General features: G+C 40.1%; 1 protein-coding gene across 1 annotated transcript in view; it reads right to left on the reverse strand.

Moving 5' to 3' along the window:
• Positions 1-22,749, reverse strand: part of FAT4 (FAT atypical cadherin 4) — a 145,579-nt gene that overhangs the window by 49,996 nt on the left and 72,834 nt on the right. The window contains exons 2-6 of the mRNA XM_074154985.1: positions 20,752-20,883; positions 16,306-16,567; positions 13,967-14,317; positions 8,757-9,679; positions 7,837-8,011 (exon numbers count right to left, since the gene is read on the reverse strand). Coding sequence (XP_074011086.1) covers positions 7,837-8,011; positions 8,757-9,679; positions 13,967-14,317; positions 16,306-16,567; positions 20,752-20,883 — 1,843 coding nt within the window. The remainder of the gene's footprint in view (positions 1-7,836; positions 8,012-8,756; positions 9,680-13,966; positions 14,318-16,305; positions 16,568-20,751; positions 20,884-22,749) is intronic.

The following is a 22,749-nucleotide window of genomic DNA, read 5'->3' on the forward strand; positions in this document are numbered from 1 at the left end:
TCCCTACCAAGTGGATAAGCTACTTGAAAAAGAGTGGCAAGAACTTTTTTGAACTTTTTCTTCCATACATTACAGTGTGTAGTACAGTTGATCTCAGCTTACCATAGATCAATACTTTTACCACTTACGACTGAAAATATTTCAAACTTTAATCAGATAAACCTGCAATCCTGCATTAAAGATGATGACAATTGCTTTTTATTAGATTAACCCTTTAAGAAGGAGCACAAATAAGCTTTGACAGTTCATGGCACACACATCCCTGGCAAAGCTGGTATTTATAGCCCTTTATTTCTATTTTTTTTCCTTTGTTACTTTTATAAGGTTCTTGTAAGAAATTCTGGATGATGAGAAACAACACTGAATTACTGGACATTCCTGTTTACCTCATTAGTGGTGAGGTAACTTGATAGAGTAAGAAAGATCATCACCTACACTCAGTCTTTTTAAGTGGCATAAAATTATGTTCCTTGAAAGAGACAACAACAATTCTCACAAACATTTACAACTAACTGAAAATTCTTAATAAATAATGATGTTTCTACCAATAGTCTGGATTTCTTTTACTTATGAGGGATGTAAAGAGTCAAAAGATTTAGTTACCTAATAAAACTTGGTATTTTCAACTATAATTCCAAGAATGTCTGTAGAGAGATTAAAACTTTTGGCTGTGTTACTACATCTTATCTTATGCTTTCCTGGACTCTAAAAGAGAAGTACATTAAACTCATTAGGATTTTGATTATCTATTAAAAAAAAACACCAAACCACCAACAAAACAATTATGGGATTCGCATCCATACTGAGGTAGAATCTATGGAGATCTCAACACCACTCAGACCTGAATAATACTACTATATTTTTGTGTGGATAGACTGCAGGTTTTTATATTGCAAAGCCCAAACACACACACTGTGCTTAACGCCCCCCTCCCACGGCAGTTCTGCCATAGCTGTCTCTCTTCCCACACCCCAATTTCTGAACCTTCTTGCCTATGACTCTGTCAATGCAAAAATCTCTGAAGACCTGTTTCTAAAAAATAATACTTCTCAAGGCTATAGTTTAGTAAATGGCTGATTTTTTTATGTACATTAATGACTGTAAATTAGAAAATCTTACATTCTTTAAAATAATTTCCCTTCTTTTTTTTTTTTTTTTTTGTTGAAAGCAGTGAAATGGAGAATAGCTCACCCAACAAACCTGAGCTAGAAAAGTTTTTCCCACCTTAAACAAGCCTGTCAGTTACTTGCTGGATTCTCTCAACAGAGAGCAGAAAGGGAATTACACACACGAGAAATGCTTGAATGGAGAGGCACACACTTAATTTAAGGACTTTTCTAAGAAAAGTCCACAAATACATCTGAACTATAGAGAATAAACATCTTTAACATGTATTTCTAACTCTGCCTGCCTTGTCCAAATAAAGTCCACCACCAGTTTGAGTTGGTTTCAAAGCTGAAGCTCTGTCCATGATTTTAACCTGAGTGGAAAACTAACTTTCATTGTTTTCACGGATATTTCAGCTTGCCAGCCTGAGCCCTTTGCCAACCTTGATATACGTCTCTCCTGCACCCGACCTCGGAGAACACAGACGCCTGGGATTTAGCCCAGAGGCTCTCACTGAACTATTTTGAAGACAGTGATCTAATAATGAAGGTTTAACTCCAAACAGAGGACTAAATTCCTCAGATGGTATTCTGAGGCTGGATTGCAAATCTCGTGGGATGACCCTCTGAAGGGATGGGCTGAAGCCCTCATCATCTTTGGGGAGTAAATACATCACATCATATAGACATGGATATGCCCTCTTCCTTGACAGTTACTCTCTAGGGGACACTGGACTGACTTTGCCATAAACCCGTTTTCTAAATGGGCAATTTGAGCTTTTGTTTTATAGAGAAAAATTAAAAAGTGCTAACAGTTTCTAGGCCCTGTGAAAGGGTAAGATCCTTGCTTCTCACAACTACAAAAAAGCCACTCTCAATACTCTTATCTCCTGATTTTAGATGGTGGTAAGACAAAATGAACACTAGGAATTCACTGATGAGTCTGTCGCCATTTCAGTTCTCCCACTGTGTGATTTAGAAATAAATTTTTAAAAATCATGCAAAACTACTAAAATGATAGTTTTAGTACCAGTATTAAAAGAGCAAAAATAATAAAATGAGTAAAATAGTAAACCAGCAGAACTATGCTGAAGTAGACTGCATTGATATGAGAAGAGCTTCCGTAAAGGCAAGGAAATAAATGGAGCTAGGACAGAAACCAACACTATTTTTGAAACAGCTGTGACATAAAACAAGACCATAGAAGAGGGCAATCGTTGTGTAAACTGCTAAGCACCAGGGTAAGCATACATCAGCGTCACTTAGCAAATGAAGCCTGAAGTGAGGTGTGTATTTAGACATAGCACAGAAAGCATGGAAAACAGGACATTTCTAACTGAAACCTGTGAGTTGCTTGCTTGTTTTAACAGCACCAAGACTTAAAAATAGCCAAATTTGTTTTTAAAATACAACTCATTCTTTTCAGGCAACATCTTTTCACACTGTAGACTGTCCATTAAGTAGAAATACAGTGTATACTAAGAAAACAGGATGAGCATAAATGTCTTTAAGCCCGGTCACATAAATCTCTCGCAATGTTAACCCTTGAGACTCTTTCTTACCATTACTAGCAAATACAGTCATCCTTTACTTGTGACCCCAAACTGAGAAATATCTCAAAATATGTTAAAAAACAATGCAGCTACATTGTCAGATTTCATTTGATTTTAGGATTGAAGGGAACCAAAAGCCTATCTCAAAAGAAAATTCCTGAGGAGGATATAACCTCTCTGTTTGGTTGCCCTCCTGCATTCTTGAAGGAAAGAATGCATAAGTTGGGGGCCAACATATTCTAAAGAAAAAACATATGGTTGTTTTTCATACAGGCCAGGGATGTATACAAAGAACAGCTAACTAAATACAATAATCAGTCCACTAATTCATTTCTTTTAGAACTATTTATCTAAATCAGGAAATAGGTAATCTGAAAAAAAAGAACCAAAACAAAACAATTAAAAAAATCCCACAGGAACACAGCTTCTAATTAGAAACATCACATTTTGACTTCGGTTTTATTGTGGCAATGTACCATTCTGACCAACCAAATCAAGAGATGGTGGTTGCAGTTTATTTAAACAGTAGTCCTGGGCAGCTAGCAGGTTTCCAGATGTGCTACTCCACATCCCTGCAACCAATAAATAAAAGGAGGAGGACTGTTGGAATGCTAACATTTGCTCCAGAAAATTTCTCAAAGAGTTAAAGACAGGGATGATAAAAGCAGCTGCACCAGTTCTTGTCATGGTGCCAGAACCGAATGTTTACCCAGCACTGCGTCCCCACCAGATGGAGTGAAAAAAAAAGTTAGAAAGTGTCTTTTCCCAACCATTTTGCCATGAAGAAGGGTATAGTGAAGCAAAACAAATGATTTATGTGGTAGAAACAGACCCATAAAGACATAGTCAAATAGTTGCATGTAGGTTTCTTGGCGTTTATGTTAGCAGACATTTTGGGGGAGCATCTGCAATCTAAACACTATCATGTTATTCCACAGTCTATCATTTTGCCTGTCATTATATTTATAATTCATGCACTCTGATCTTACAGCCTGTGCTGCAAGAGGGGCTCTAAACTGGAATGGCTGAACTCTGGGGTTGAATTATGTTTTATTTCTCGACCAAAGCCACAAGTACACAGCTCTGGAAGATGCTGAATGTTCCTAGTGATGGGCACTTTGCGTGGCTCAGTAACTCCCCACTGCCTAGGGCGGCAGTCTAGTAGCTGAGACCCGGCAGAAGCTAGAGCAGGGTGGGGGTGCCAAAGTGAGGGAAGAGTGATGATAAAGCAAGGTTGAAATCAAGAAACTTTGTGCAGACTGGGCATGAAGCAGGCTGCCGGGCCACAAATCACTGATCCAAGCACCAGAAAATGTTTTATCAGCTTTTTCCCTCCCCCAGAGCAGAGGGAAGACTCTACCGACCCAAGATCTGCCCTGAAGACTGGGTGGAGGACTAGCAGGCAAGGCCAAGGAATAGCTGGGCCAGAGCCAGGACGATGCATATATCATATGCACTTCTCTGGGCCTGAGGGTAGCTCTTGCTTGGAAAAAGATTTTTTCAACAACCGCCCGAATTTCCATCGCTGGTGCATGTGGTCCCACCAGCAGTCCCCATCTGACCTGCCCAGCATGCTTATGTGCAGCTCAACTCTTAATAACTCAACAGCTCTTCTCACATGAGCTGCTGCTTCACGATGCCCTAATCCTTCACCTGCTGCAAACAGACTCAGTGTACGGGCTGCCAATACACGCTATAAACCCCACAAGGTACTGAGGATGAAATAACAGCCATTACCAAAGCGGCTGCCCCTCCTGAGGCCCTGGATCGTTTTCAATACATTGGACTGACACCTCTAGATTAGAACAACAAAAATTTTAAAATCCTTCTTCTTCCATCAACTTCCCCATACACAGGTGAGGGCAATGCTATAAGAACCACAGTCACAAATTGATGAAGTGATAATAAGCATAAGAAAAGTAAGAAAACTTTGATTATATAGAGAGAGGTCAGGAAGACAGCCAAATGCAAGTTGAGAATCCATCAGTTCTTATGTCTAAAGGTGTTTCTAAGTATGTAGTGTGTCTGCTTCCTTGAAAGAAAGGGAAGAGTTGGCACAGAATTCTACAGGACCAGGATATCATGCTGTAATGTTTTAAACCAGTCAGCGTAGACTATAAAAACTGAGATGCAGATCCTAAGAAAAACGGGAAGCGGGTTGGACGGACAGAGTTTTGCCCATCACGTGCTACTCAGACATTTCCAGAGTTAACTGCACCTGGATGACTACCGTGATTTTTATCCATAAAAAAACCAAAACCAACACCTAAATAAGATGCACCATATATGGCAAGACTGTTGCTTGGGCTGCTAAAGACAATCTGAAAGACTGTTTATTACAGCTAATAAAGGCCAAACTCTAAGTGCAAAGTATAATACTTTTCCCTTGATTTATTTTCAAAGACAGTACAGATGCGGATAATTTCAGAGAAGTCTGCTTTCTTCAACGTTTTGGCAGGCACTGCTTTCCTACAGAGCAGCACCACCTGTTTTGCCTGCGTTTTTGGTTGAATTGTCTCTATGCAAAATCCTTCTTTCTCGCATTTTCAAACACATACAGCCTTAAGACACTCCAAAGAAATAACTACATTAGGCAAAGAGCTGGACGTGCCTGTGAGAGTCTCTTATAAACCTTATTCAAAACACTTTTCTCATCCATTTCAAGACTGTGTTATTGCCATGTTTCTGCTAGTACAGCCAGAACTACCTGATTTAACAAAGCAGGCAACAACTACCAAAGGTCAGTGTGTTACCACCTGGATATCCATCACATACCCATATTGGTAGCTTTAGTACTGTTTTGTGTATTTTAAAGTAATAACATTCTTCTGCTGATAAGCTGCAACCCTTTTAGAAAGGCTTCCTCCCACATAATTTTTCTTCTACCTCAGCTGCCAAATGTCTACAGAAGTACATGTGCATTCTATGTATGATAATATAATTTATAGTAACATAAAATTTGAGACGCAGGTCAACAGAAATCCCAGAGTCTGTAACTCGGTCGATTTGTTGCCCATTGTTGTGACAAACATGGCTTTTTAAAGAGGTCTCCAATGAATTATATGCCAGAGTGCACTTTACCATCTAGACTGCTTGAACTCAGTATGACTAATTCATATGTAACAGGGTTCCCTTAGAATTTCTTAAAGTACTTTAAATACGTTACATACTTAAGTATCTATTATGACTACAGTCCACATCCTGCTTCAACGAAATCAAGTAAAGTTTTGGCGTTGACTTCTACAGAAGCTGGACATTTTCCTGTGATGTTTTAGTTTAGATAAATTATGGCTAACAGTTTTAAATGTATTCTTTGATGGCATGAATTTAGAGCAAGTCTCCAGCCTTATTGGAAGATATTACTTGACGTTATTCACAAGGCTGGTTGAAAACTATAGCAAATCACACTAACTGCGGATTAGTGAGATTGTAAACTTAAACATAGTAGAACAGTTAAATTTAGCTTAAAGTTACTACTGAACATTCACTTCTGAACACTTTTCCTAGGATCTTTTAACACTGATAGGAGGGAATAATAACTTGTGAGTTACCTTTATGAGAACATAGCAAATTAAAAAAAGAAAAACAAAACCAAACCAAACAAAAAAATACCTCAAAACCAGCTTCAAACAGTGTTTAATCAGCATGACGTCTACATGTTTGAAACACAGGAACTAATGAAACATGCTGCTGTTCTTGTCAGCCACTCATGGCAAACGCCCTGTGCACCCTTCATGTATTAAAGTCTCCCCTGGATTATCTGAAACTCAGACATCTCCCCATACAAATAATTATTTTCATTTGGAATGGTGGGGTAAATCTCCCGGATTTCCTATTTTTTAGGAACCAGAGTCTAGGAGAAGATTGTGCTCTTGTAAGACTTCTGGCTTACACACAGTGCTACACATGGAGTGCAACTGACTTTTTGCTCCTCTCCTTTTACCAAGAAGGACAATAACTGTTGCTTGTGTGACACCCCTTATCAGTTCAGATTTTGGGTATTTTGTATGTAGGGCTAGTAAGTTCTGTACAGTCCTAACAGATTCCTGCTCACTTGGACTGGGAGAGTAAACAGACATCAAGGATCTGCTTTCCCTTATGTATCCAGCCTCAGCTTCTGAAGGAACTTAAGGACGTTCAAGCCCAAGCAAGTCCAAGTCACAAGTGAGCAGTTTGCGGCTATAGAGTAATGGAAAGCCAGTGTAAAAAATACAAAGTATACAGTATCTCTAGCCAAAGTACAAGACAAATGATACATCAAGTCCTAAAATTGTGTTTTGTGGCTTCAGCTGTGCTCAGACTGCGAAATACCTGAGCACTGCTGCAATAGGAAAATATAAGCTGTAGATATTGTCACTGACACAAGATACTGCACACAATATGGCAGAAAACAAAATTATATCCACTTGTCAACAACTTGGGCTTGCTTCTATTTTTATTATTAGAGATTAAGAACAATTCTGCAGTAAATTAAATCCATCAGACCGTGAGGGATCAGAGATCAGTCCTGAATATGATGCAGGGTGTCTTTGTTACTAATATGCATACCAAAATCTGAAACCAAAATTTTGTGCTTGGACACCTCAAGTGAAAGTGTAATTAATCTTCATAACAAAAATTCATGTCCTGTTTTAAACTGAGGGAACTTGGAATACATTTGGGATTCTGGAGCAAACATTTGACTGGATGCTGAGCAAAGCGGAAAATTAAAATGTTGAAATGTAAATTGCCAGTACTTTTCAGGGGTAAGGTTTCGGTAAGATTAACTGAGTAGTCCACAGCTGTTTTCTGGCCATTGATTTGACCTGTCTGCACATCTCTGATAACAACATTATATTGGGTTTTATTGCCATTATTATTGTCTTTTTATTGCCGTGCATGAGGCTCTTACGACCTTGGCAGGACCACTTACTACTGCAGGGCAAAAATCAACCTACCTAAACCTGTAGTGAGTCCTAATAATATCAGACGACTAGACATAAGGATAAAATCCTGATTTCCAGAACAGAACTCCCTTTGACATCAGGTAAGTCCTGCACAGACATCTAAACTGAAGCTTGGGTACCAATCTCCATCCACTGGAGATTGAACCATCATGAAGATATTTCTTTTCTATCCAGAATACGTTTTCAAGCGACAACGAGATTTCACCAGAAGAGACTGCCCATCTGCTTTACCTGCATCAGCAGCTGTGATCAGTAGTACGTACTGCTCCTTTGCCTCCCGGTCCAGGCTCTGCACCAAGCACAGCTCTCCGCTGGCCGAGAGAGTGAAGGCTCCTTCTTCATTTCCAGCCACCAGCACATAAGTAAGCTTGCTGTTTAGGCCTTGATCATCGTCTCTTGCTACGACCTACAAAAGCAAAGCAAACACGTGGGAAGAAATATCAAGAACTGATGAGTGTCGGGTCTGTAAAATTTTATCAGGATAGAGGAAATATTGTCTATGACAATAATCCAAATTTATGGACTGAATTAATCTAGATGCTTTAGGGGCTATTACAAATTAGCTGTAATTGTAAAAATTATTTAACACAGTGGTGATTGACTTAAAAGCATAGTTTGAAAATATTAAATAGTTGATTACTTATTTTTCTTAAGCATAAATACAGTAAAGACTGCGTTGGGGCTTAGTGAAAGCCATAGATGATCTCGTACAGGCTGAGCTCTGCACCAAAGCAAGCACTGCATGCCCTGGATCTATTTAGGGCTCTTTCAGCGTATGGCACAGTGCTTCATACCATGTAGGCAGTGATTAGACTGAGAGATTTGTTGCATTAAAGTTGAGATTGAGATGAGAGATAGAGCAAACTCTTAAAGTTCCAGTGTAGGTGGGAAGATAGGCAGGGAAAATGCAAACAAAACTCCAAAGCGTCATACAAACTTTAGGTAAAAACAAGCAAAAATAGCCCCCACCCAAACAAACAAAAAGGAAAACAAGCCAACAACCACTGCATATTAGATTACAGCCAAGAGGCAACTTCTCAATTTTCTTGCACCTTTTGACTTTTGGAGGAAGGACACTATACGTTAATACCATATACTGAGGCATGCGAATAATTGTAGGAAATACATATTCATTTGCCAAATATACTCACCTGAAGAATAACTTTCGGGAGTGTCTCTAAATTCTCAGGGACATTCACAGAGTAGGGAGAAAGTTCAAATGTGGGAATATAATCATTGACATCCTTCAGAATAATACTGACTGTCGTGGTGTCGGTCCTTGGGCTGCTCCCACGGTCGGCTGACTGAACAGTCAGCGTATAAGAGGGCTTTTTCTCTCTGTCCAAAGGCTTGGCGACTGTTATCACCCCTGTCACAGAATCAATCCGAAACTCATTATTGGCATCTCCACTCACGATGGCATAGCGGACCTGCCCATTGGTACCTTCATCTCCATCTGTAGCAAACACCTGGATTAAATCCGTCCCTGTCAAAGTATTTTCTCCCACCTCTACTTTATAAAGCTTTTGGGCAAAAAGTGGGTTGTTGTCATTAATGTCCAGGACTACAACCACCACATCCGTAGATGAAGAGAGAGATGGCTGGCCCTTGTCTGTGGCTACCACAGTCAAGGTGTAATTGGACACAGATTCTCTGTCGAGCTCCCCGGTAAGCCTCACTTCACCATCAATAGTGCCGATGCTGAATTTGTTTCCCGGCGGCCGGAGCAGACTGTATTCAATGTAGCTGTTTGGACCGCTGTCGGGATCGGTTGCCTGTGCTTTGAAAACAATCGTATCTATCGGTGTGTTTTCCGGGACATAGGTCAGCTTCGGGGAGATAAAGCTTGGAGGGCTGTCGTTCACATCCAGCAGAATAATTGAAACTTGGGCTGTGCTCGTGTACCTGGAGGCCGGGAGAGGGGCCATGTCGTGGACTTGCACGACGAGGCTGTAGAAGGACTGGCTTTCCCGGTCCAAGGGCTGCCTGATGCTCAGCACCCCGCTGTTGTCAATGCCGAACTGCCCCGCGCTGTCTCCAGATGCGATGCTGAAGGAGAGCTGCGAGTTGGAGCCTGGTGGGGTGGGGAGAAGAAAGGTAGAGAACGTGACTTCATCCCACCAACCTAGATATAAATGTTTCTGGCCTCATTTCCTACAGGAACGAGAGCTGTACAATCATGCTGCCTGTTCAGCCTCCTCCTCACCATTTTTGAATCCGTCAGCTAATTTCACGCAAGTTTCACAGCGGAGCAGAAGCCTTTGAAATAATTATTTTCTGACAAGAGTTGACGAGAGAGAGAGGGAAGGATGTTAATTGGAGCAGCCGCAGAGGGAATGGCCAGCAGAGCTCATCCCTGCATTTCATCCAGCAGGAGCTGCACAGTGGCAACGTGCGTAATTTTTCCCCATCTCCAATGGTTAGGGATAAAGGTTTTGAAGAATTTTCCTTCAGAAACTAAGACTCAATAGTTCTGCTGCTCACTGAACAGCTGTTTTCCTCCATTCTCCCCAGTTCAACTAAGCAACATTATTATTAACATAATTATTTCATGAATTCTTGCACCCAATTAAAAAAAGCCACAACCAGAAACTCCCAAGCCTAGCTGGAGCAAGCCAAGAGTGAATACTGGGGAGAGGTATGCTTCCCATATATGGCATGGAATTCCAAAATATCAGATGAACAGCCCTCATCTTATGATCGAAACGTAACTAGCAATTATGGTCAAGGGAGACATTTATAATTCTGGTAGGGGAAATGCATTCTAAATCTTGACAAGGCTGTGAAATGACCTTATATACGCCACACAGGAAACAAATGTATGTTACCGCTTCAACTCCAGAGTTCACTCTAAACAACTAATTTTTGGGAGCGCCTGATTGAAATGAGTCTTCTTTCATACACATGTATCTTAATATCTTACTCTTATTTTAACTAATTTTGATAATTTTGTTTTCTTGTTTTGGGTCATAAAGACTGATTTAGGATTAGTAGATTAACAGACCATTCACTGCTAATTTACCCCTCAAACTCGCGTTGTCATGCAAAGAAACCAACCTGTCTGCTTAGGTAGCTGATAACTTTGCTGTGCATTTTGTCATTTTTACTCAGAAGCCCTTTTCCCTCCAACTGAATTGCTTTTATAATGAAATTATTCCTGCATTAGATTTATTAATCTCTGCTGTTGATTATTCTCAGACTTGGGAACTCTAGTCTTGTCTTTCCCCCAGCGGCTACTCTAATTGGCATCTTTCCTTCTCTCTTCTTCTCTTGTAGGAACTTAATTATAAAATAAATAGAACCAAACATGAAAGAAAAAAATATTTTCATGTAATTAAAGAAATTAATACATTTATATGCCAAGATATTAGTGTTTCTACATTACTTTGATCAAGTGAAGCACTATGAAAGTTTAATGCTAGTCTATTTTTTGTTCAGCTGTATTTTCAAATGACTAATTATACAGATGAAAGTCTTCTGATTTCAGTAAAGTACTTTCTGGCAATTCAAGATTTTTGTTACTCGACTTTGGAGATAGGTAGGAATTAGATCCTACAAAAGAAAATTACTTTAAAAACACTCTTCCCCCCCCCCCCCCCCCCCCCAGTGTTTTCTGTTGTGGTGCTTGTTCCTACAAAATTTACTGCTTTTTCTTCTTTCTCACATCTCCTTTCATTCCTTCTCCTGTATTCTCATAGGCTTCGATGCTGCTAATGCTTATATAGATTAAACTGTGAAGCAGAAGGAGAGTTGCCTAAATATCAGTGGAGCCAGGACTGCCACTTAGTGAACTATTCTTTTTTAAACACAGCATGCCACACTGGTATTTTGCGTATCTCCATCCCCTCTCCAGGTTTGGAGCTGGGCTTTTCTTAGGGAGAATGCAGGGGCATCCTCTTTGCTGAGTTTTGGGGTTATTTAACCTGAGGGTTAATCTGAAAAAACTCTAAGTGAGAGCTCAGACATGGAGCCAACAATTTCATGATGATGCTCTTTTAAGGGTCTATTTCTATTTTTATTTTTTACCAATGAGACAAAAAAAAATCCTACTCCCCTCCCCCCCTTCCATTCTGTAAATACCTGCAGAGTATAACTGGGAAATCCCACCACTTTTTGCCCGGAGGAATACCTTGCTACATGCTTTTTAACAGACAAGTGTGTGCTTTGCTCTGAAGTTTTCCCTGTTAATTCCATGCGGAAAAAAAATAAAATCTGAATCTCAAAATGAGTGCGTTTAAGGAAACTAAGTTTTTTATTGCTCTGTAAATAACCAAGAGCTGTAGCTGATATTTACTATGCATCTGTATACGAAACTGCCTAAGCTGAGATAAACAGCTACTGTTTCCCAAGGGGTGTGTTGAGCAAGAAAATGAAACAGAGCAGTTTCACTATCACCACGTTTTTGCCTTTTATCAGTGTTTATCCTAAAACAACAGGCCTATCTCATTATAAAACAATGCCTTTTCAGAGCTCCTTCAAACTATGGGATCATATAACATAAATAAGCAACAAAATGGTATTTGTGTGCATTGAGTGCATTGTCTGTGAGCCACTCGGAGAGGAGCATAGCACTAGCTATTTCTGTACTCTAGATAAATATAAGACGACACAGGATAACAAGTTTGGGCTTGAAACAGAAACACCGATAGATCATAACATTTGCTGAAGTTATAGTCCTAAGGGGGAACTCAACCTGGCACGTTCTGGGAATGAAATTTCTGCCCCATTAATTTTAAATCCAGCCTGTTAGAAAAGTAAGTCTGCCAGAAAATATAAAATGCAAGATATCTGACTTTTCATTGCACTGCTCCTCAAATACTCATTTGCTTCCTTGATAACTGAGTTAATGATGAATGTAAAATGATACGTCAGTGCTATGATATAGTTCACGTTCACTGCACACAGATGGAAATTAATGTATGAGGTGCAATAGAAAAGGAAAACAGACCCATAATGGTTAAGTGAAATTAACTTCCAAAAAGATTTGAAACCAAGCATTGTACTCCTAACAGGAAAATATGAAATAAAAGAGGAGATAGATCAGACATAACCCATTTATCTACAGGTCTGAAGGAACAATCCCTTCTCTGGGTATGCATGATGCAAGCTCAAGTTCCTCCTCCAATTTATAGTTAGTTTACATAAAAGCTTTAACAAGAGTGGTGAAAGAGAGATCCATGCAGGAACAGCCAATATCACCAAGTTGTAATTTCTGACTGGTTGGCTTATCTCATGGAATCTCTTCTCGTTCACTGAGTTTGATCTCAAAACCAGTTGCACAATTTTTACCACAGAAAGTTCTACCTATCAGCACAAAATTTATGTTCCCACAAAAATGTTTGAGTCCTACAACTCAGCATTTCCTGAGGAAAAACTGTTTTACTGAATAATCTTGATCGGTTCAGTCGTTTTACTTGCATAAACTGGGATTCCTCCAAGCATGTAGGTGCTTTGCGCTTGAAGCACACATTTCAGTCCGAGACATTTCCATGGGCTTTGCTGAGCCAGTGTCAAGTTGAGAGGAGACAAGGTTGCTTAACATGTCACAAAAATAACCTTCACCTGTAAAGTCACTACGAGTGTTATGAATAATTTTGTATTAAATCACACTGACTAATGTCTGCAGACACATAAGAAAATGCAGTATGCTATGCAAGGATTTTTGATGTGTTTTATGGCCATATTCTATAAGTATTCTTGCTTGGACTTTCTGTATGGCAAAATAGTTAAGCAAGCTATTAAGATTGTCTCTTTTACACTCCAGCACATTAACACCTTCTAGATGACATAAATAATCCCAAGATTAAATCTTATTTTAATGAGAAATTTTCCCATAATCTCTTTTAAACAGTTTTTTAACCTCCACTATCAATACCCCGTAGATCACAATTCTCTTCATGATAAACTTAAAAGTTACACTACATTTAAGATGATTGCAGATGACATCTCATATTGCCAGAACCTTACTTAAAATAAATTATAAACTTAAAGAAAAAAACCAAAACCAGTCCGAAAGAACACTTTGGTCTAATTTAAATGTGCAACCTATGCACCAGGGGAGAAATCATGGCATTCAACTGCTGCAACACACAGCTCTGCAACTCATTTCCATAACAGCAGTTAAAAACAGTATTTGACTGTATTTTTAATTTATCACAAATAAAAATAAGGAATAAACCACCTGCTTAAACCTAATGTGAAATATGGGAAAAATAACTTCTACTTACACAGCATGCAGTCAATTTAAGCATATGGTTGCATCCTGAGGATAGCTCTAATTTGCGCTTTCTACTAGGGCTTTTAAGATATCGCTAAGGTGAAATACGTATTTATCATCAGAGACACAGACTATGAGGCCTACCATCATCCGCATCAGTGACGCTGAAGTTGAGAATGGCAGATCCTGGAGAGAGGTTCTCCATCAAAGATGTGCTGTATGAAGTCGTGCTGAACACCGGTGGGTTATCGTTGATGTCCAATATATTGAAGTACACTCTGATGGCAGTAAATTGGCCTCCCCCATCTTCTGCACGGACTGTGAGAATGTAATACTGCTGGGCTTCGTAGTCCAGTGCACGAGTCAGGTTGAAGACTCCAGTAACGGGGTTGAGGAAGAAGATTCCCTCTTCGTCATCTTCACTTACGGTGTACGTGATTTCCCCGTTAATGCCGGAGTCGTCATCAGTGGCCAGAATGGCTGCCACTAAGGAACCTGCACAGCATGACAGCAAAATCAGTCACTCGCAAAAGGCAGCTCACTGGTGTGGTCAGAGCGGCTGACCATTACACAGCATCATCAAGCAGCTCAGTAGAATAAAAGGTATCCTCTGGTAGAAATTCAAGCCTCAATACTGCGTGACGAACTACTACAAAAGGGCTTTCAAAGCTGAAAGGAACAGTAATCAGTATGGTCTATTTTAAAGGGCTACTAAAAACCCCCAAGAAACGGCCAAGATTATTTAGTTCTATCTTTAAACGGTAACATGTCCAGATTAGACATCAACTGGGGCAAAAATACCTTTTCTTCTGCTAGGTGTTTTCTTTCTATGACTCAAAGGATCCACAGACAAATAAAAGTTCTGAAATCTTCTAGAGATTTCTTTCTAAATGCAGAAACTTAAATGTCAGTGCATACCAAATATCCCAGCTCTACTTTTGAAAAAGTGCCTTTGCAGGGTAACTGCGGTTAGAAAACTAGAAACCTTATACGGGTCCGTTCTTCACTGTTTTCTGAAATTCAACTCCTTGTGAATCTGTGCCATTGTTTTCATTTCTGCATACTGTGTTCACATGACTGCCCTATCTTACTTAAGTCTGGGAATTAATTGTCACTTTTTAGTATTTCAAACACTAATTATAATTAAAATCAGCTCATTTCCAAGAAAATAAATCATTTAATTTCTTTTCCATGGAACCAGATGAATTACATGCGTTGCAGCACAGTTAACTATTTTCGTGCAAAGTGACTAAGAAAACTGCTTATCAGCAGAATGAAGAATAGTGCTACAACTTCCTTTAATCCAGCTGAATATGCTGGTATCTTTTACATACACACTTCAAGTATAAAATCAGGCTGTTCCTCCCTTCAGCATCCATCACTGCTGAGCTGGGTATAAGGCACAAGTGTACACCCCAGAAATGATTAAAGAGAGAAGCCTCATCTTAACGTGGAGGGAATTACGCTTGCCATTTCCATGGTTATTCCTGCTAAAACAGAACGAGCGTCAGGACTGCAAGTGACAAGAGAGAAGAGCATAGCTGGGGATCCTGGTCTAGTGGGAAGTGTCCCTGCCCATGGCAGGGCGGTTAGAACTAGATGATCTTTAAGGTCCCTTCCAACCCTAACCATTCTATGATTCTGTGATCAGCGACCAAACCGCCCCATGCTACACAGACGTCTCGATTACTTCCAGATCAGATTCCTGAGGTGCAGCTGATTGCACTGTAATCCTTTAACACAAAAGACCACTGAATTTTGGGACTGTGACTGTGGGATACAGTGCACAACCTGGAGGCTTGGGGCTAACCTTGGTTGCCCCAAGCTGAGCCTCCCGTGCTTGTAAGTCAAAGCCCTAGTAAAAGCTTGAAAGCTATCACCATGTCATTTGCATCTCCTCTGTTTATTCATGTTTTAGAACAAGCTTCTAAGATGTTTCAGTTACTAATACTGGCAGATACTGCTTTTATACTAGCAGTCTGTATAAAATACTGGAAACTTTTTATTGCAAGTAATATTAATTTCTCATCTGGAGACATATAAGATAGCACAATTTTTGAAAACTTCTTTTTTTTTCGGTCTAAATATTTTCTAGCTTATGACCTAACTTTTAAACATGAAAACACTCTTGCATATTTTCTTCTTTAAAAGAAGAAAATAACAACTTAGGAGATCAGAGATCATATTTAGGAGACAGAATTAATTATCTAAAGGTTAGATTTTCTACAAAAACCTTGTCAAACACAGAAGTCAAAGATAAGATCAAAGAAATATGATGTGAGGGTTAGTAATTGAGCACACGTAGAGATTATTATTAAGGAATCGGTGTATTCCCTCTATTTCTCCACCACATCCAATAGACGCCTTCAGCACCTTCTGTCTCCTGGACAAATCAGACAGGTCTCCTAACCTCTCCGCATCAAGTCCCTGTGGACTGACGAAAAGAGAAAAAATCAGATGATTTTGGGGCATTTCCTACTTACCTGGAGTGGCATCTTCTGGGATGTCAAAGGAATACACTGGCTTAGAGAATTTGGGGATATGGTCATTAACATCACTAACAGTGATGTTTATTCTCATGTCTGAGGACTGCAGGCCGTCATCAGCACGAACCAGCAAGGAGTACTTGGAGCGGCGCTCCCGGTCCAGGCGCTTGGTGGCTATCAGGTCTCCTGACTCAGGGTCAATGTGGAAGCTATCATCCGCACCGCTGATAATAGTGTATGTGACAAGGGCATTGGCTCCCTAAGTACAAACAGAGTGGTCAAATCAAGTTATTTGCCAGCAAAACCATATCATAATTTTCAGTAAGACAAGAATCGTTCCAGTAACTGCAATTGGCGAATATTTTTCAGAACAGTTTCCTTTAATAAACAGTCTTCCTGCCCAGTCCCTGCCTCAGTCCCCCAGCAAAGACATACACATACACAGTTTTCGTTTATGAGACATGACATGACGAGATTATCCAGAGACATTTTGCTCCACTGTTCATAAAAGGATCACATCCAGTCAATACCATAAAGCTGATACCTGTTTTAATTTCAAGCCAGAACCACCGAGCAGTGTAACATCTTTCCTCTTAACATGGATCAGTGTTTATACTTCTTGGTTTATGTTCAAAGGTTAAATTAAATCCCTGCCAGTGGGATCAGCTCTGCCTTTCTCACTCTCTGGAGGTGGGACGGAGGGAGGAGGAGAGGGAGGGATGCAAGGAGAGAGGACCAGGGGCGGCCACATGGCAGCTCCACCAACCAGCAGCCATGGCAAGAGCTGAAGCTCCTGGTCAGGAGAAACTCACAGGAGCTGTGCTCGCAGCAGTCCCCTCAAAGGCCAGTTTTTGCATGGAAATATATTTATCCCCGTAAATAAAGAGCCCCAAAGTGACAAATCATGTGTCGTTAAAATCAAAGTTCTGTTCTCTTGGGTTGTGCTGGAAGTCAAAAGCATTTGCTTTTGGGTCAAACAAAGCATCTCATTTGCCCTAGGAAAAAAAGGACTCATATGAGCTTTGAGCATTTTGGTTAAAAGGAAAATTAAGGAAAAGTAATGTTACATGGAAAAATGATCAGCTTTTTTGGTTTTTTCCCCTTAATGGTTGAAATTCAGACTTAGAAAAAAAATAATGGAAACTTCCATTCAAAAAATATTGACACAGTGCATTTTGCCTCAGCCCTGCCCTGTCACAAACACTGACAGAAGTCACCTGCATCCTGTATCATTGATTATTAACAAGAAAATTAATATGCCTCATGGGTCTTAGCTCTGAGGAGCATTGAGGTTTCCTAGAAAAAGGGATACTACCTGAGATCTTTTTCCATCCACCTCCTGGGGACAGGTTGTGCAGTGGAATGCTGCACCCAGAGGGTGGTCCAGGGGATATAAGCGGCTGGATAGAGTGCCCAGTGCCAGCCTGGGTGACATTTCCCCCGAAAGCCATACTCAGCTATAAATTTTGCTCCTTAGCAGACAGACATTAGTCTTCAAGGGAAAACTTCCCGTTTCCCCTTAAATCTGAGACCTAAGATCTTGAGGTCTCCTCCTTCTTTTTCCAAGACAGGCTTAAGGGCACTGAAGGTTTGGTAACCTCCAACATCAGATACATGTACCTATACCCCGCGTGCTGACTATGCCCGGTGATGTGTTTTGGTGCGCAAGCAGATATTTACCATGCCCTCCCCTTGTGCCAGGCAAGAGCACAGGTTTCACAGCTGAAACCTGCCGCTGGCATGCGGGTGGCACTTCTGTGGTGAACAACAGATCAAAGGGATCAGGGAGAAAGAAATTCTATAGCTGTTTCAAACACTCGTGCCTAAAAAAGCAAATTAACCAAGATAAAAACCTGCTCCTATTTGTGAGATGAGAGACAAGCATTAGTTACCTGACCTTATGAGACTGCCTTGTGCCAAACTTTTTCTCTGGGGCGTCGTATCAAAGAGTTGGACTGAGCTAACTGACAAAATGAAATTTAGAAAGAAAACAAGCTTCTGCAGGTGCGCAGCCCCGAAGAGCTGCATGCAGTGCTTCAGCGTACACAGCGTCTGTGCGCTCAGGTGTACCTGGGGGAGACCACACGCCTTCCTCCAATTGTGCAGCTGGGCAAAAACTTCCGATGAGAATTTAAGATCTCAGAGGTGACCGCATTCTTTACTGCTTGTTTGACTAGCCAGCGCCACAGCCACGTGTGATACTGGTTTCGTCAAAGTAGTAACTTTGCATGAGTTAGGCGAGAGGAAACCAAAATAACAGGTATGTAAAACCTATTAAAAAGCTGTATAGAAATTTTGCTTCGATAACTGACTTTAAAAAGATGCAAAGTGCTAGAAGCTGTTGTAATTATTAAAGCCGTTGGTACCACTTAGCACCTAGAGAAGAATGTCTTTACATCTTTTCTCAGATCTCTACAATGTCCTTATTATAACAGAAAAAGGTTTGAAATTTGCTACCTTCATATTACCATTTAAAAATATTTGTAAGAGGGGATCTTGTACACCACTCAGCCACGAGTTTTAAGGGTTCTGTCACCTTTTTGAAGCTAGAACTTTGATTCTGAAAGCACCTGTGCATGTAGCAAAGGCAGCAAGCCGTTTTACTGAGCTGTGTATATGGGTTGCAAGTGCAAAGAAAGAAGCCAGAAAAGTGTAATTGTCACAGGAATATAATATGAAAAACAAGGAGCGTTCATTGTGCCCTCAACTTCAAAGGCAGGGAGGGAAAGTTAATTATCTTGACTGCACACTGCTAAAAAACCTTGGACTTGTCGTAAAGGGGTTGAGTTACAAACGTTCTGTTAGGGAAACCGAAATCATCCCTTTTTATTAAAAGATTGACTGATTTCTGTCTAAGGTAACAAATCAATTCCCACTGGATGGAGCGCTTCAGAATGGATAACATATTATATGCAGTTTAGGAATGGTCAAAAAGGGGCTGGATCATAACATATTGCTAAAATCTTAGATATCTGTGTGCCCTATTACCCTATTACAGTGGTAGTCCAGTATTTATTTCTCCCAAGTCTGAAGACAAACAGCTATAATTTCTGTTGCAGATATGCACCTTTCCAAAAATCCTGGTTTTTGCCTGTATATCAGGCTGCTCCCAGAAAATAAAGGAAAGAACAAAAGCTCATAATCACATTCGGACCATTCCTGAGGGTGTTCCAGTGGTTCCCCATGCAGCAGTGAGATTAAGTACATCAATTAACAATCACAGGACAACTAACCAAGCTAACACAAAAAAGACCAGAAATAAAATTCTCTTGAGGGGGTTGAATTACCTTATTATTTGAATGTAAGAATTGCTCGTTGTTGTCAAATGTAACCCTATATTTTAATGACCACACAAACTTCTTTGCATGCTCATATTGACTCTTTAGGCCTTTCCCCAGTGGAAAGGATCAGTTCAAGTGAACGGAACAATATGATTAACATTCTCATAACTTACTTTCCAAAAGAAATGAATATATCATATTATATGTGGATATATTTGCCTGATGTATATAACAAGACTACAATATCCCTCACTAAGCTGACTGGCCCGTTGCTTAACATCAGTTGCTTAAAGGCTTTTGCTAGTTTCTTAACAACTCCTTAGTTGCAGCGTCCTCACAGCAATGAATCTAAGAGGGAAAAATTATTTTTCAAACCGGTTCATGTACAGAGCCTGTATTTTAGCATTATCTCTTTTCCCCTCTTTTTGGTGAAATACAAATTCCTGTAGGAAAGGATAATATTGATATTAAGTAGTTCTAGTCAAAGGGTGAGCAGGCGTTATGGATGGGGCTTTCACCAACCTGGTCTAGTGGAGGTGTCCCTGTCCATAGTGGGGGGGGTTGGAACAAGATGATCTTTAAGGTCCCTTCCAACCCAAACCATTCTATGATCCTAGGATTATAAATAGTTTTCTTGTTCTCTAAGGCTCCTCTCACATTAATTTTATTGCACACCTTGAAGTTGAGCTCTACAACTACAACATCTCTGTATCAAAATCAGTTTAGATCTCAAGCTATGGTCTTCAACTGAATGTCAATAAAGCTTTACCAGAAGCTGGGCAGTCCAGCACCTTCACCAAGTCAGTGGGTATGGTGTATGATGAGACTGATAACAACAAGATCATCTAAAACCAAATCAAAATGTGGGACATTTTTTGCTATTAGTGGAACCTCTCAGAAAGAGATGTTAGGGAAACATGAACTCATTATATACAAACCAGTGAGCAGCCTTCAAGTAACAGAGTATTTGTCTTACTTGCTGTTTTTGCCTCCTTGTGACTCCACGATACCGAACAGAATTTTGTGAATGGGTCAAGCGTGGTTTAAAACATGACTGCAATGACTCCCAAGGCCAAGCTCTCAGGAAGGGAACAGGTAAACACACGTATTTCCAGAATAGCATTTTTAGTACAGATATTCAAATATGAAACCATGCTCCTACCTCATCAGCATCCATGGCTGTCAGCTGCAGTATTTTAGATCCATCTCCTATGTTCTCTTCTACAGTTAGATCAAGCATATCTGTGGGGAATACCGGTGGGTTGTCATTGATATCCTGAAGTGTTATTTCCACCTGTAAAAAGTAGAAATCGGAAAAAGTTGTGTGAGCACTGCGAGTTAGACGCTGATTGGACCTGAATGCTACAAATCACATAACTTTGAAAGAAATCAGGTAAATTGTTCTTAATCACATGAATTAGAACATTCCCAAATCATACCAACAACAGGAAAAGCCCCTCCGGATATTAAAATTCCACATTGTTATAAAATACTCATAGGAAAGCCTCTAACATAAATAAAGTTAATTTGACTTGTTGATAGCAACTGATTTTAAATGGTCCTAGTCTAGTTTATATTGGAAAAGATCCACTGATAGACTGTCATTGTAATCCTCAAAGTCGGCCCCTGGAGGATAGCTGCCAAGTCCTGGGGCAGGAGATCATTCAACCATTAAATGCTGCCTGACATAAAGATGAGGTGGTGTAAAATTCTCTCTGAAATGTTTATATATTGGCAACTCTCTGTTCTGAGGGAGGAAAAAACACTCTTGCACTTTATATTTTTTTAAAAAACAATCTGTTTTTCCTCTCTCTCAAAGCTCTCCTCTAATTGCAAACATAAACGTTACTTTAGAAGCACCCACTAGCATCTACTCTTCTTGCCTATACACACCTAAACAAATGTTCTTTTTATGTGTGATATTTGTATGCTTTTCCAAGTAGTAATGGTAGTTCCTTAAAGGTTGTTTTTATTCCTAGTTTTTCATAAGCAAGATTGCTGCCCTGCTGATGTTAACTGGAAAAGCTGCAGAGCTCCGTTTTCTCTTGTTGCTGGGTATGGCATGTAATATTCCAAAAAAGAAAGAGAGGACACAGCTGGTTTACATTCATCAGGGAAAAAAAAAAAAGGCTTGTTTTGGACCAAAAATATTAAATGGCCACCAAACTCTGAAGACACGCTATCAAGAAAACTGAGTAGCTGAAAAAAGTCTATAGTTTTTATTGCTCGTCAAGGAACACAGAAAGGTAGATAGGGCTGTTGCATAGGAAGGGAGGCAAAGGTATGCATGATTTAAAGAAGATACCTAGATTGACAGATAAAATATTACTTAGACTACAGTACCTGCCATGCTGTTATCCACAAAGGATCTCCCTGGACTTGGTTGAAAATGCAGTGGTTAGGCTGCTCTGGATCTAATCAATGCAGGCATCTCTGGTGATCTGAAGTCTACGATTTCTACTATTTCTAGTCACCTGCCATAACATCATCTTTTTTAATTCTGTTTTCATACTGACGACCAACTGCCAAGCCATTGTGACTTGATCACCAGGATGGTCTCAAAGATAAGCACCTTAGTGACAGAGGCTTGGCTGTCCCCACAGAACAACCCAGTCACCTGGGCTCACTTGCTGTGTCTTTCCCCAAGCTCTCAGTGGCTGCACCCGAGGGTCATCGGTCCTCTGTGGGCTTCCTGAGACCACATCCTGAAGGATGCTCCATCTTTCTGTCCTCCCACAGGCTACTGTTCCAGAAAGCCTAACATTTCCATCGGTGCTAGACTTTGTGACAGAACAGATTTGGTGTGTCATGCCACTGTCCTTCATCAATATAAAAAAAAAGAAAATAAAAGTTGTGGTAGGCATATAAATACTCTAAGAGTATATTTGATCCTAACACACCCATCTCTTCTGCCTCAGAGGATGTTTCTAAGGCAGAGAAAGCTGCAAGGAGCTCAGCTGTTTCCCTGATAAGCATTTTTTCTCCAACAGGATTTCTTCAGAGGGTGAAGAGATCCAGACTATTGTGAACATTACGGCTACAGTGGTCTCTGGTCAGGATATACATCACACAGGGAGACACCTTCAACCCGGGGATCTAAGCCATCCTCAGTCACCTCAAGTAAGCGAACTTTTTTCTTTAATTTTTTGTTTTTAATGTT

Source organism: Numenius arquata, chromosome 10 (genome assembly GCF_964106895.1).
Source record: "Numenius arquata chromosome 10, bNumArq3.hap1.1, whole genome shotgun sequence".
NCBI lineage: Eukaryota > Metazoa > Chordata > Aves > Charadriiformes > Scolopacidae > Numenius > Numenius arquata.